General features: G+C 33.4%; 1 protein-coding gene across 3 annotated transcripts; it reads left to right on the forward strand.

The window, feature by feature from the left end:
• The first annotated feature begins 4,083 nt into the window (after window positions 1-4,083).
• LOC125839610 (uncharacterized) lies at window positions 4,084-10,982 on the forward strand. Of its 3 annotated transcripts, XM_049518614.1 has the most exons (10): window positions 4,084-4,626; window positions 5,226-5,271; window positions 5,355-5,433; window positions 5,527-5,572; window positions 5,676-5,774; window positions 7,886-7,954; window positions 8,031-8,364; window positions 8,600-8,745; window positions 8,822-9,365; window positions 9,396-10,982. In XM_049518614.1, the coding sequence occupies exons 1-10, from the start codon at window positions 4,171-4,173 to the stop codon at window positions 10,334-10,336; spliced, it is 2,760 nt and encodes a 919-aa protein (XP_049374571.1). In that variant the 5' UTR covers window positions 4,084-4,170; the 3' UTR covers window positions 10,337-10,982. The 3 variants fall into 3 exon arrangements, with proteins under 3 accessions (XP_049374571.1, XP_049374565.1, XP_049374578.1); XM_049518608.1 differs by having other exon boundaries at window positions 8,822-10,982; XM_049518621.1 differs by lacking the exon at window positions 4,084-4,626 and adding an exon at window positions 4,662-4,750 and having other exon boundaries at window positions 8,822-10,982.
• Window positions 10,983-14,263: the final 3,281 nt, after the last annotated feature.

Genomic DNA, 14,263 nt, shown 5'->3' on the forward strand with positions numbered 1-14,263 from the left:
AATTAACAATTTAGTATACTTAAAAATAGTAAAAACTACATAAAAGGAACTCATATCACAATAATTAACAATTATTTGACACTTTAAATTCTATCAATACCATATAAATTAGGCTAAAAAGAGTAACATATAATATTTAAATATATTTAAAAATAATATAAGTAATACTATACATTACAATAATTAACAACTTAAGTATTTAAAACTTATATAAAAAAATTAATTGACTCTCTAAATTATATTGGTACCACATAAAATGGTTTTGATGATAAGCATATATTGTTTGAAATTGACGAAAAAGAAACTATAAATTACAATAATTAACAAAAAAAATCGCTCGACTCCAAAAAATCTATCAATTAATGCCACATAAATTGAGACATGGGAAATAACATATATTATTTAAAAATTAAGTTCAAAATGTACTATAATAATACAATTATTAACAACTTAATATATTAAAAAGACATATAAAAAATGGTTAATTTTTGAAATCCTACATGTGCCACATAAATCGGAACAAAGTGAGAAATAAGTATTATTTTCAAAATTATGTAAAAAAAAATAATACTATAAATCACAATAGCTAACAATTTAAAATATTTTTAAAATCATAGAAAATTTCAATAACTTCTCAAATTCCATAATATGACATAAATTAAAATAAAAAAATAATATATATTGGACCGTGCTGGCACGGGGTCCTGTATCTAGTATAAAGTATAAGAGATGTTCTTTGTAAAATTACAAAATGGTATATATATAAAAAAAATTAATTAAATAAATATACTAATTTATTGATCCATGACCCACCCATGTGATCCCCACCTAATTTATTCAAGTTAATCTAAAATAATTAGAGATCCACTTGCATTCAATAATGATGGAATTGACTTTATCTGATAAAAAATCGTGATGTTCTAACCAATAAGCTTCAAATGAAACAACTGAAGAATTATAACTTGTCTGTATAATAATCTGAGAGTTTAGATTATTAAACTTGATTATAATTCGAATTCCTAGTTGATTCTTTTATAAAATAATAATGACTTGTAACACTTACATCAAAATAATATTTTTTAAAAATAAAACACATCAACGAAGAATTGTCTACTTTTAGGCTTTTAGCCATTTCGTTAGTCTACTAAGCTCCAAACTACAACTAATTATATCACTTACACCTAATTAATGTGATTCAACACTGACCTATCACTAAATAACTTTGACCTATCACTAATTAACTTCGAACATAAATACTCTACTAGTGTCACGTGACATAAAAAGGGACCAATTTAACGTGGTACTTATTAATTAAGACACTTAAACATGTACTTATGATGACTTCTTTAGTGTTTCCTGCACTATTTTAATGTTTAATATTTTCGTGTCTTTCGTGTTTCTTAAGCAAAGAAAGATATACGTAAATTCTTTTTTTAAGATCCTTAGTCATTCGCAAAATTATATTGAATATATTATCATTATTGTGTTTTTGTTGTATAATCACTACTTTTGTTTATTCACAAAATAATCATACAAACAAATAATTTTTTTCTCTATATTGAATGAAATTTAATTCTAATCTCTTACTATTAATTAATCCTAGGTGTAAAACAAGATAAATTTAATTCCCAGTTAACAACATAAACGAAGTGCATTGAACACACACACCAAAAAAAAAGGAAGATAAAATTAAATATAAAAAAGCATAGAAATGACAACTGGACATTGAAAAAAAAAATTAAAAAAATATGTTCACTTTAAATAGAAACACGCAAGTAAACAAAATGACGCTATTGGCATACCAATAAAATAATTATGCATTTTATTTCGAAATTATTATGAATAGTAGAAAACGATAAATAATACTAACAAGAATTGTAGGAAGTAGTAAATATTCTTTTAGTATTAAATACTTTTGTTAGATAACACTTTTTTCTAATATAATTTTTTCATATTAATTTAAATTTAGCTAAGGCTTAAATGCACATATCAAATATTTAGATGCAAAAAAAAGTAAAATACTTTCTTTATCTTTGTATAGCATTTTTCGCTTGTTGTAATTAATTTAACAATCTTATAAGCTAAAGTAAAGGCAAACTAAACTAATCAACTTAATATATTCAATTACATAATCAGCATGATGTTTGGTCAAAAGAAATATATTTTACTATTCTTTATCTTATGTTATAATACTTTGAATTATCTTTTAAATATATTAATTATGTTATTTTACGTAATAAAATGACGTGAGATGAAGAAATTTGGAGAAAAAATAAACTAAAAAGTGGAAAAAACTTATCCGCATCGGGTGTTTATACCAAAATCCATTATTATGTGATTTAATGAAGTAAAACACATGTTAATTAATTAAGATTGAGTAAAATGAACTGTTAAACACGTGGCATGCATATATTGAATTGATGTAAATGCCCGGTGCGGGTAAGTTTTACCCAGAATCGATAATTGAGAAAATCATGACTATGGACGTTCTTGATTTTGAATTAACCCATTCTTTTTAGTTGCTATTTTTATTGCTTTGATATTTGCTAGTTATATTTGTTAGAAACAAAAATCTTAAATATTTGGTCAAGTCTATTTTCTTAGCGATATTAAATTATTATAATTGCTTAATTCTCGACGGAATTCGATTCTAAACTTAAAAATATAATTATTTTTAATAAGAACCGCCTATCTCTTTTAGGACGAATTTCAAACGTGATCAATAATCTTCTTATAAATAAGTGGGAAGAGGATGAGATGCACATATACTTTCACACTTATTTTTGTGAGAGGTAAAAAAAAATATTCATTATAAAACTTCAACTAAAAGGAAACGTTTTTTGCAACAGATTAATTAATACAAAGAACAAAAATTTATATGAATTTATATTTTAATTATGGAAAAAAATTAATTTAACCTCAAAAAATAAAATGTCCATGTAATTTTATGTAATCTCTTAGCTTTTATTTGATAATAGGCTTTAGAAGTTAAATTTTAAAATTTTAAAATAGTTATTTTCGAATTTACAATTATGGCTTAGGAACGATATTTTATTTAAAAAAGATTTAAAGCTTTTTGTGAGTAGAAGTATCTAGAATCTGAACTTAGTGGACCGGTTTATGAAATTTGAACATTTTTAAAGATAATTTTTTTTATCATTTGATTTGATTCAAAATATATGGTTTTTTATATATATATATATTTGATGATAAATTTTTAAAATAACATAATACATAGATGTACTTTTTAACTTGATCTTAAATATATAATTTGAGGATATCACGTAGGAACCAAATTGTTGTGTAGGGTGTCATGTATGAACAATTTTAAATTTTTATCATTTGATTCAAAATATATGGTCAAATATATATTTGATGATAAATTTTTAAAGTAACATAATACATAAATGTGCTCTTTAACTTGATCATAAATATATAATTTGAGGATACCACATAGGACCAAATTGTTATGTAGGATGTCGCATATGAGCAATTTTAAATTTTATCATTTGATTCAAAATATAGGGTTAAATATATATTTTGATGATAACTTTTTAAAATAACATAATAATAGATGTGCTCTTTAATTTGATCTTAAATATATAATTCGAGGATACCACGTAAAATTCAAATTGTCATGTAGGATGTCACGTAGGATGTATATGTCTATTTGTTAAGTTTTATATAAAATTTAAGTATTTACTTGTGCACATCCAAAATTAGCGGACGAGCTGAAGTCAAATTAAAGAACATAAATATGAGTATATCTTTCAAAATAAATGATAAAACGCTAGCTTACGGTGGTGGCGGAAGGTGAAGCTCACGCTCTTCCATAGACAGTATGCACGATTTGACGTAACTACTACGGGCAACACACTTGGACACGCAAACTCAGCGGGCATTGGGCAGCACCTAACGCCGTTATTCCCAGCAACTAACGGCGTTTCATACACAGACGGAAAAAATGGACAATCAACGTTAATTTTAAAAGTTTTAAAAAGCCTCCGTAAAGTGACCCCACCAAACCTCAGGTTTGGACTCAGGTTCGGACCACAAAATTGACTCAAAAAAAGCCAAAGCACTGCCTCAGAGAAAAATAATGTAATGGAGTAAAAGAAGAGAGAGAAAGTGAGAGAGAGAGGAAATTGTAGAGAGAGAAAGAGGAAGGAGATGGGGCAGATCGTGAAGACGAAGAAGAAAGGACGTCCATCTAAGGCAGATCTAGCTCGCCGGAACGCCGCCGTTGATCAGTCGGAATCGGCGTCGGCGAAGCAGGAGAGGGAGCTTCGTCGGAGTGGACGGCGTCGGAATGTTAGGTACGCTTTCGACATCGATGATTACCTTGACGACGATGAGTACTTTGTCGAAGACGATGAGGATGAGAGAGGCAGAGAGAAGAAGCTGAAACACTTGCTTAAGCTGCAGAGCGATGAAATCGGTGCTGAGTCAACTCCGAGTCGGACTCGACGAGTGTCAGTAGGGCCTGCCACGTCGGCATCGTCTTCCGACGACGGCGATGGGAGAAAGCCCTCTAAAAAGAGAAGAATTAACGGCGACGATGATAGAGATGAAGACGAAGAAGATAATGACGATGAAATTGAAATTGAAAATGAAAATGATGATGAGGTATGTGTGAAATCAGTTAAAAATGTACTAATGGATGTGCGAAATTGGAAATTGAGAGGCAAACGGGGAAGAAAGTCCAGCTAAGCTGAGTTCAGTGAGATTTTTCTAATTGGACCAGAGTCTTGTAAATCACTCACAACTTCTTTCTCTCTCTTTCCATATAGGCACTCAATATGTATAAATCTCTGTCGGGGATGGATATATATAAATATAACTGTCGGGTCAACTGTCATAAACTAACCCCCACAGAATCTGCTCGCGCTCCCACCTTTCTCTCTCCTCTTTTTCTCTCTCTACTACACACAATAAACAGCCAGTCTCTCTCTCATTGTCTACCTTGTTTCTGTCTCTGTCCAGCAGACGCCATTTTTACTCCTTTGTGTGTTTTTAATTTGCTTCGAGGTTTGTGTAGTCTGATATTTTGAGGGGTTGTTTAGTTTTAAGAACATAATGATTTTTCTTTTGGAAGATGATTTTTTTTATTAAATATGGACACGTATTGAGCAGAACAAATATAATTGATTCATGTTGCTTCTTACTTGATTGTAGTTTAATTCTGTTGTTTATGGAGAGTTAAGCCTACTTTTGGATTTTGGCAGGCTAGAGGAAGGAATGAAGAAGCAAAAGATGTGGACTCTGCTCCAGGTATAGTTTCTGATTTTTCAGAATTGGAGACATTTCATGTTGTTTCTTGTCCACATTATTGATGGTATGATGTGGTTGAGCAGGGACACCATCGGAGCCAAATTCTGGACTGCCGTTGCCAGACAAGAAGACAATGGAATTGATTCTCGACAAGTTACAGAAGTAAGTGTGAATTGTTAGAAAAAATGGAATTTTTTTTTGGTTGTTCAGCTGAATTCCCTTGTAATGTTTAGTTTCTTTAATTCCTGATGACAGGAAAGACATATATGGTGTTTACGCGGAACCTGTTGATCCTGAAGAGGTATGTTTTTGGAGGGGTGGTTTTTGTTTCAGAAGTCTTATGTGGGGAGAATGACAGTATAATTAAAGAAAAGCTGCTTAGTTGTTTCTTGATTACTGGGCAGCTTCCTGATTACCATGAGGTGATTGATAATCCCATGGACTTTACCACCGTCAGGAACAAATTGCGAACTGGATCATATGCCACTTTGGAGCAGTTAGAGGTGAATCTCTTCAACTAATCCTCTTCATTCTGCTTGTTTTTGAGCGTGGAGCAAGGGAAAATGCATTAGTTTTCTGTATTTGGCTGTGTTTTGGAATTCCAGCAGCAGTGAACAAAGACATTGGCACTCCAAAGTAGCTGATTTAGCTTCCATTCCAGTTTTGAAGCTTTACTTTCTTCTTTTCTTATCTTAATATGTTTTTGGCCTCTGACCAGCCATGATTAGTAGAATCACATTTTCCCAGTAGTCCCTCTTTCTCACAATTGTTTTCTTCTACAGCCTGACTCTGAACTGGCCATTGTAAGTTTGTCTTTCGGATATATTGTTATGCTTGGGTTGGGTCTTTGCATCTAAATCACAAAAATAAGTTTCCTTCTGTTTTAAGAAATCATGACTCCTCACGCACTTCATCTGGTTCTTTTCTGATGCCCTTGATTAATTGAAATTTGACCGGTTTTTAGCTTGGTCACGACATTTCTGTGTCTCCTTGTTTAATCAGAAAGCACATACTATTTGGTGCTGGTGATTTACTGAATGCAAGGAAATGAAAGAGGAGTGCAGTTGCTTTACTCAAGATGGATCTGAAACTGTGGTTGGAGGAGAAGTCCATCCTTGAATCTCTATTGGGAAAACTATTCAACTGGGAAAATGGAACTGGAGAGGAAAACTAAGCAACATCGAAGAATATTAATGACAGGCTAAATTAGACTGTTCATCTTGCAAGTTATGCAATAACTTGCATACTGAGAACTCGTTTTAGCTACAGCTTCTAGGCTTCTATTCTATAAATCAAGGAGGCATATTGGATTTTACTGATACATAACAATCTGATTCTCTTATGGTTTTTGCGTAATGGAGGTCTGTGGTTTTCTGATTTTCGTGGTGGAGAAAATCAGGAAATGTAACTAGTGTGCCTCTTTTGAGTTATCTGATGCCTAATTCAGTTTTATCTCTTTTTTCCATTTCCATAAAAGATGAAATTAAGAAACAGTTGGTATTCTCAGCAAGTTGAGGAAAATTTCTATTATTTGAGTACTTCAACTCTGCTGACCTGATAAATAAAATCATTCTTTTGCAAACCAAGTGCTAGGTTAGCAAGAATTGCTGACATCATCAAAGTGGCCTCCATGTAATCTGATGCCTTTTTCTGCTTTATATCTTTTTTTTATCCGTTGCATTCATGGATGCTAGACTTAGTCATTCTGTTTATTGATCGTTTCGGATGCTTAAAGCAGTATTTTGATGGTGTAGTAACTAGCCCATCTTAAGGTGTTTGGTTTTATAGGTAACACAGAAACCTTATCAATTTCTTACGATGAATTTAGAATATCTCTTTCTAGTATATAACCCCATTAGGGAAATACTATGTGTCACTTTAAGAGACATGGGTTCATGGGACTTCAATTGGTGTCCACTCATCTTTTTGATCAAATGAGAAGTCATAAAACTAGTCATCTGTGTGTTGATTGTACTCACGAGGCTGTCAAAGTTCAACTGCCATTTTTTTTATAAGTGCAATTATCACCATTTTTTAAACATGCGTTTTAGCTATATTACTAGCCAGTGTTATCAAAGGCACGCTTTAAGCGCGCTTAAGCCTTGAAGCGAGGCTCAAAATGTGTTGAGTGCTCCGCATCGCTTTATGTGCGCTTTTAGTGTCGTCATCAAGGTTCGAAGGCAAACTTTTCCTTGCCAATGAGCCTCTTACGAAGAAGTGACACTAAACAATTGATATTTCACTTTATCATAAATATTTTTTCAATTTCTTTGGTCATATATTTGTTATTCATGTTTATAATTATTAGTCTTGGACTAAATATATATATTTGTATTTTTTTCTCCTTTTGCGCCTTTTTTCATTAAAGCCTATGCTTTATTTGCGCTCAAAGCTCCCACGGACGTTAGAACTTTTTTGCGCTTTTTGTCTTCATGCCTTTTTTTCATTAAAGCCTACGCTTTATTTGCGCTTTGCGCTTAAAGCCCCCACGGGCATTATAACTTTTTTGCGCTTTTCGCCTTTGATAACATTGTTACTAGCACAAAATATCCAGTATGTACTGATCTTAGCTTGATGTCCCTGAATAATCATACTTTAATTATTTCCATTTCAGAGCGATATCTTCCTCATTTGTTCAAACGCAATGCAGTATAATTCATCAGATACTGTCTACCATAAACAGGTATTTCTTGCAATCTCATCTTAGTCATCCTTTCTTTTTGAACCTATAAAGCTTATCTTGCAACGATTTTGACAAGGCACGTACCATCCAAGAGTTGGCTACAAAGAAATTTGAGAAGCTAAGAATCAAGTATGTCCGATCTGAAAAAGACGTCAAGTTAGAACAGAAGACAAAATATGGTTCTGTTGTCAGGAAGCAAATAAAGAAGCCGATGGTCCAGATGTTCCAGGAAACTGTTGGCTCTGATTTCTCGTCAGGTGCCACTCTTGCTGCAGCTGGAGATAACCACTATCTTAACAACACTTCTCTTGCTGGAGTGTCAGTGAAACCTTATGGTGTTGATGGGCTTGCTGAAGGAAATTCTTCACTGATAGATCAAAATGTAGACAAGGCAGAAGAATCACTATCAGGTACCATAAATTATTATGGGTCTTCAACATTAATCAAGATGCTATGTTTGCGTAGTAACAGGGTCGCTCCTGTTCTATGTCCTGCGTTTCTCTTTTGGCTTTTGACATTTTGAGCTTGAATTAATCAAGTTTTACTACTTACTAGCTTATATTCCTCTTTCAGCTTTTTCTTCCTTGTTGTTCTTTTTTGCATGTATTACTTGCCTTTTAAGTTTCTCTGCTTAACTTGTTGCAGGGAAGGGACCTCTATCCAGATTTGGAAGGAAATCAACTGTGCCTGATGAGAACCGTCGTGGAAGTTACAACATATCCATACAACCAGTTGGCAACACGGACTCCATATTTTCAACGTTTGAAGATGAAAGCAAGCACCTGGTCACTGTGCGTACCCCATAACTAGTTTTATTTCCATTTGGTTATTGTTTTCCTCTTTTGTAATTTTCCTGTGTGTGTTTAGGTTGGGCTTTATTCTGATCATGCATATGCTAGGAGCCTTGCCCGGTTTGCTGCAACTCTCGGTCCTGTAGCATGGCGAGTTGCATCCCAGAAAATTGAACAGGCATTACCTCCTGGATTCAAGTTTGGCCGTGGGTGGGTTGGGGAATACGAGCCACTTCCAACCCCCGTTTTGGTGCTTGAGAACTATACCTTGAAGGAACCTCCATTCTTCTCCAAGTCTGTACATAAGTTTGGAGCTCAAAAGAATGAGAAAACATCCGAGGATGCAATTACTCCAAAAGATAAACCTCTTTCTAGGCCTATGTTAGAAGGAAAATCACCATATCTTGGTTCAACTAAGGGTAAGTCCATGGAGAGTGGTTTGAATGTCTTGATTCCCACGAAGGAACAATCTCCTAGGGAGGTCAATCTAGAAGGAAGGTCATCGTTTCTTTCTTCTGGAAAGAAACCTGCTGTTTGTGCTAGCCCCAGATACCAGCATCCTGATTTGCAATCCAGAAATTTCAATGAACCTGATAAAAAGATCCATTTCAAATCTGAAGCTGAGAAAAAGATCAATTTCAAAACTGAACCTGATAAAAAACTGCAGAAGCAGGTTGAGTTAAATTGCCCACCCTCAGCCAGTCCAAGGAATTCTGAAATTACCAGAAAGAGTAATGTTACCGTTACTTCTGAAACACCTGGATCAAGGTCTACTGGGGCAAGTCCGAGGAACCCATTCTCATCAGGGTCTTTTAAGCAATCAGCCAAGAATGGAACTGCTGTTGGAGGAATGGCCAATGGGAGAGCAGTGAATAACAACCCAGACACTACACCAGCAGTGCATTTAACTACTGATAAAGTTCCAACAGTGAGAAAAGTTGCAGGTTTCTTTCACCAAGAACAGGAGCAGGGCCTTAGTGACCCTGTTCAGTTGATGAGAATGTTGTCTGAAAAGGCTCAAAATCAACAGAACTCTTTGAGTCAGTCCCTAACTGATGCTTCTCCAATTTCTCCTGTGACTCCATCTGTGAGGAAAGATGATTCAGGAAATGCCGCCGCCACTGCTGCCCGAGCATGGATGTCAGTTGGGGCAGGAGGTTTCAGACAAGGCACGGAAACAGCAAGCTTGCAGAATAGTCATATTTCTGCTGATTCATTGTATAACCCTTCTCGCAATGTCCAGCAACAAATTTCACGAGTTCGGGGTGAACATCCTGCATCAGCAATGCACTTTCAGGCTGAGAACAGTAGTCCACTTCATGCTTTTGTGCCTCATCCTGCAAGAGTGGGCAGTGAAGCTCAATTTCAGAATCCGCAAATGATTTTCCGCCAATCAATACCTGCTGACTTGTCTAGGTTCCAGGTACAATCTGCTTGGCAGGGGTTTAATCAACCAGCACAGCCAAGGCAGAAGCAGGATTCCCTCCCCCCTGACTTAAACATTAGTTTCCAGTCATCTGGGTCTCCTGGTCGTCCATCTTCAACTGTGTTGGTTGATTCTCAGCAGCCAGACCTGGCCTTGCAATTATGAGACCAAGCAATTTCTGATAAAATATTTGAAGAGGTCTGAACCTACAAGAGCCTTTGGATCTTTTGGCTGGCATGTCTGAATCTTCTTTTTGGGCATCACTGCTTCAGCAAACTACTAGCATCTGCCTGTAATTGCTGAAGGCTTTGATATCGGGTCTCATTTCGTTGGAACTTTAAGTTGGCAACTCATCAATTGGAGTCAACTGCTTCATTTATTTTTTTGGGATGTTCCAAGGTATTATTTCTTCACTGGTTATGTTGTAGTGGTGGAAGAGGCAATAGATCTAGTTCAGGTTTAGGATAGGCAGCAGGCACAACTGGAGGATCACTGTCCAGGTCACAAATCGTGGATCGTTTCATGTCAATCACTGACTTGGAATTGCGATTTAGATAGCTGAAGAAGTAAGCATATTACATTAATACTAGTCGTTCGTTTGTTCCAGTGTTTGCTATATGGTCATTTACTGATAGAAATGCTTTAATTCATTGTACATTGGAGTAAGGTGGGACTAGCCTTTGGAGTTTTTGTCATTTTTACTTCAATTATTGTAGTTCTACCTCATTTTCCTCCTTACATCCGTGGGTTCTCGACTATATGTAATGGCGTAAATTTCAGAGAAATGCAATAGAATTGGTATTCTTTTTTTTTTGTGCATGTCTATATTTTGGTTAGTTATATCAATTTTAGTTATTTTCACCTATATTCAACGTCAAAATTACCGAGTTAACTTCATGGAGTTGTATCAATGAAGTTTAGGATCTCCATTTTGTAATATTTGTGAGTGCGCTATGGTCCAAGTAAACTCAGTATTTTTGACACTGAATATAGGTGAAAATAAATAAAACAATTATTATATTTGTGCAATGATTTCAATTCTAAGAACTTTAAAGATTGAAATTTACTTATTTCTCCATGTATGTTATGATTGGTAAGCCTATTCACCATATCAACATGGACGAATCTAGTCAACGAGTTAAGGATTCATTGGAACCCAATAGCTTTAATGAAGGAGCTACGAGGTCATCTAATCCAATACTTTTGTTTAGACCTTGTATATGTCTTAAATAATCCATTGAAATGGATAAATTTCAAACCCAGAGGGGATTATAAAGTGGGGAGAAGTGAAAGTTGAATTAATCAACCATCTAAGCTATTAAAATTCCCTATCAATTTTGCATAGGTACATGAATTTTCACTTTCATTCAAGCTAATAATATACTGTAAAATAAAACTATTGATTTACTACAAGTTCTCTATACAACAAAAAGTCTCCCATCAGAAGTAGAAGAAGATGCTGCAGCTGCGATTCATCTGAAGCCACTGCTTTCAACGCGGAACATAAATTTACACATAAGAATCCACTACAATTGCAATAAATAGTACTAGTTCGGAACCTATAATTTTAAGTTCTTTCAATGCTAAATAACTTACAGACCGAACTCATTCAGCTTAAATCCTAGATCCGCCTCTGAGTTCAGAAATTCAGAATCCTTCCTACGCTGCGCTAATTCAACCTTCAGTCAGAAATCTTGTTGTACAAGATCAGAAACAGAGCCATTTTTCACATATATGAAAGAAAAAACAATTGATCTATCTCGATTTGAAAGTAATACATCACTTGTTCGTTTTTTCACTATTTACGCGGAGAAAAAGGGATCCTCAAGCTTATCTTCTTCTTCTTCTTTTGATCAGTGACTTTGTTGTGATCGCGAAGAACACAAACGTCGCCATTGCAGACGAATCGACTTGATTCTGAAGATTCAGAGAAACAGCCCCAGAAATTAAACAAAGCCATTAATGAAGAAATTGTGGCTTCTCTCCTTTTTTTTCTCCTCAAAATCTCTCTATTTGCTTTGTTTATTTGAAATTATGTGATTCTGTTATATATATAGAGAGCAACAAAAAATGTGAACACCGTGTGAAAGTTGTTCATGCCAATTAAGTCCATTTAAACCACCCATTACCATTCCTTATTATTTTATAAAAAATAGTTAATTTGTTTCAATTTATATGATATATTTTGTTTAAATCAACTCCGATTCAAAAGTAATATAATTTTAAATTTTGTATTCTACTCTTAATGAGTATAATGATTTGACTTTATAACTGTACTCATAAATTTCAATCGTTTTCTTTTAAAATTTTATACTAGTTAACGTGTTGAATCATTTTTCCATCATATCAATTGAGACGAAGGAAGTAAATACTTCCCATGACTATTTGTTTAATGTTTGAATTGACTTTTCAAGGAAATAATTGTGCTTTTGCCCTTCAAATTAGTCGATATTTAGTTTTTGCTTTTAGCAATTGAACTTATAACGTAAGATATAAGTTTTTTAAGGGAAAAGATAATAATTTGTGAAATATTATGATATAATAATAACCATAATTATTCACGGTGGTCTCACAAAAAAAAGGTTATTTCCAATAATATTAATACAAAAATATATATTTATAATTTGGAAAAAAATTATTTACCTTGAAGGACAAAAGTGTCAACAACCCTCCTCAATTCATAATATTGTTTTCAATTTTCTCTATTGGGCCCACCACTAGCAATTAAACACGTTTTAATGAATGTGGTCTTCCTTCTAAAGAGCAACATCCATATTTTTGAGTTTTTCCCCCCCAAAGATTATAGGGGCTATACATAAATATTATTTATGTAATCAGATCACTTAAAAAATAATTATAATTCTTATTAATTGATGTGCGAAAGCAAGTATCTCGTGAAATTAGTTGAGACGTGTGAAAATTGATCCAAACATCACGATGATAAAAAAATATGTATTCAAGAAATATTTAGGTAGATGCAATAAGAAACACTAGAATAACTAGTGGGAAGGTGTCTTCATGTGTGTACAAGATTTAGGTCAACAATTTTGACATTTAACCCATCACCATTATGTTTTTGTACTTGCTAGTTGCTACATGTGCTTTTGACAATGGAACCAAACCTTTGATGGGCTAGTGAATGGCTTTTGTTGTTTCAAGTTTTTAACTTTTGAAACTATTTGATTCAATCACGATTACGATAGATATTTAGTCAATTACGATTATGCTTACATTAAAACTTTTTTCTATAATATCTAGAGTTGATTCAATTGCAACACTTACTGTAACAAAAAAAAAGCGTAAACTCATTTTAAAGTACAAGTAAAGTAAACATTCTCTATTAAAACTATTTTATATAGAGGATTTGAAATCGAGAATGTTAATAGGTGGAGAAATCTTATTACCTTAATAATTCTACTAACCATCAAGCATGCGTTACCAAAATTTTGCTCTTTAAATTTACTGTATTCTAAATTTATGATTTATATATACAAATGTAATAACTTGAATTAAAATTATTGACTTTTATCGAATATCATATCGTAAATGGTGCATTCCCGCTCCGCGAGAATAGGCCCCGTACCCAAATATGATATTTATTAAATGTCTATTCATGTTGTTATATGTCGTTACGTGACTTAACCAATCTCTTATATAGTCCACAAACAACTTTCAATTATTCATTGCCAATCAATTTTATAGACCCAAAATAAAGTTTACTCTATTGAACATAAACCCTATTTTAGTGCTAGTTGCTTGGATAAATGGAATAACAAATAATGTCAATTCAGTGAAATATTGAATCTTATGTGTTCAGTATGTACACGACTTATTTTTTTTTTTATGATCGTTGGTCAGTATCAGATTTTGTGCATCTCGATTAATTCCACGAAATATTTGCTATTCCCACCAACAAGTACCAAGTAACTCTATCCACCAAAACTAGAACAAATAAGAAAAATCATCTAATATTTTTTCGTCTCCATTGAAAATTGAAAAATTATACAACTAATTTTAGATGTTTCTATATGTGTTCAGTCAATTATTTAACTATGATACGTTAATATAAATATTCGATTCAAATAAATTTTC

This window comes from Solanum verrucosum, unplaced genomic scaffold (assembly GCF_900185275.1).
Source record: "Solanum verrucosum unplaced genomic scaffold, falcon-dt-bn FXZP01000277.1, whole genome shotgun sequence".
Lineage (NCBI taxonomy): Eukaryota > Viridiplantae > Streptophyta > Magnoliopsida > Solanales > Solanaceae > Solanum > Solanum verrucosum.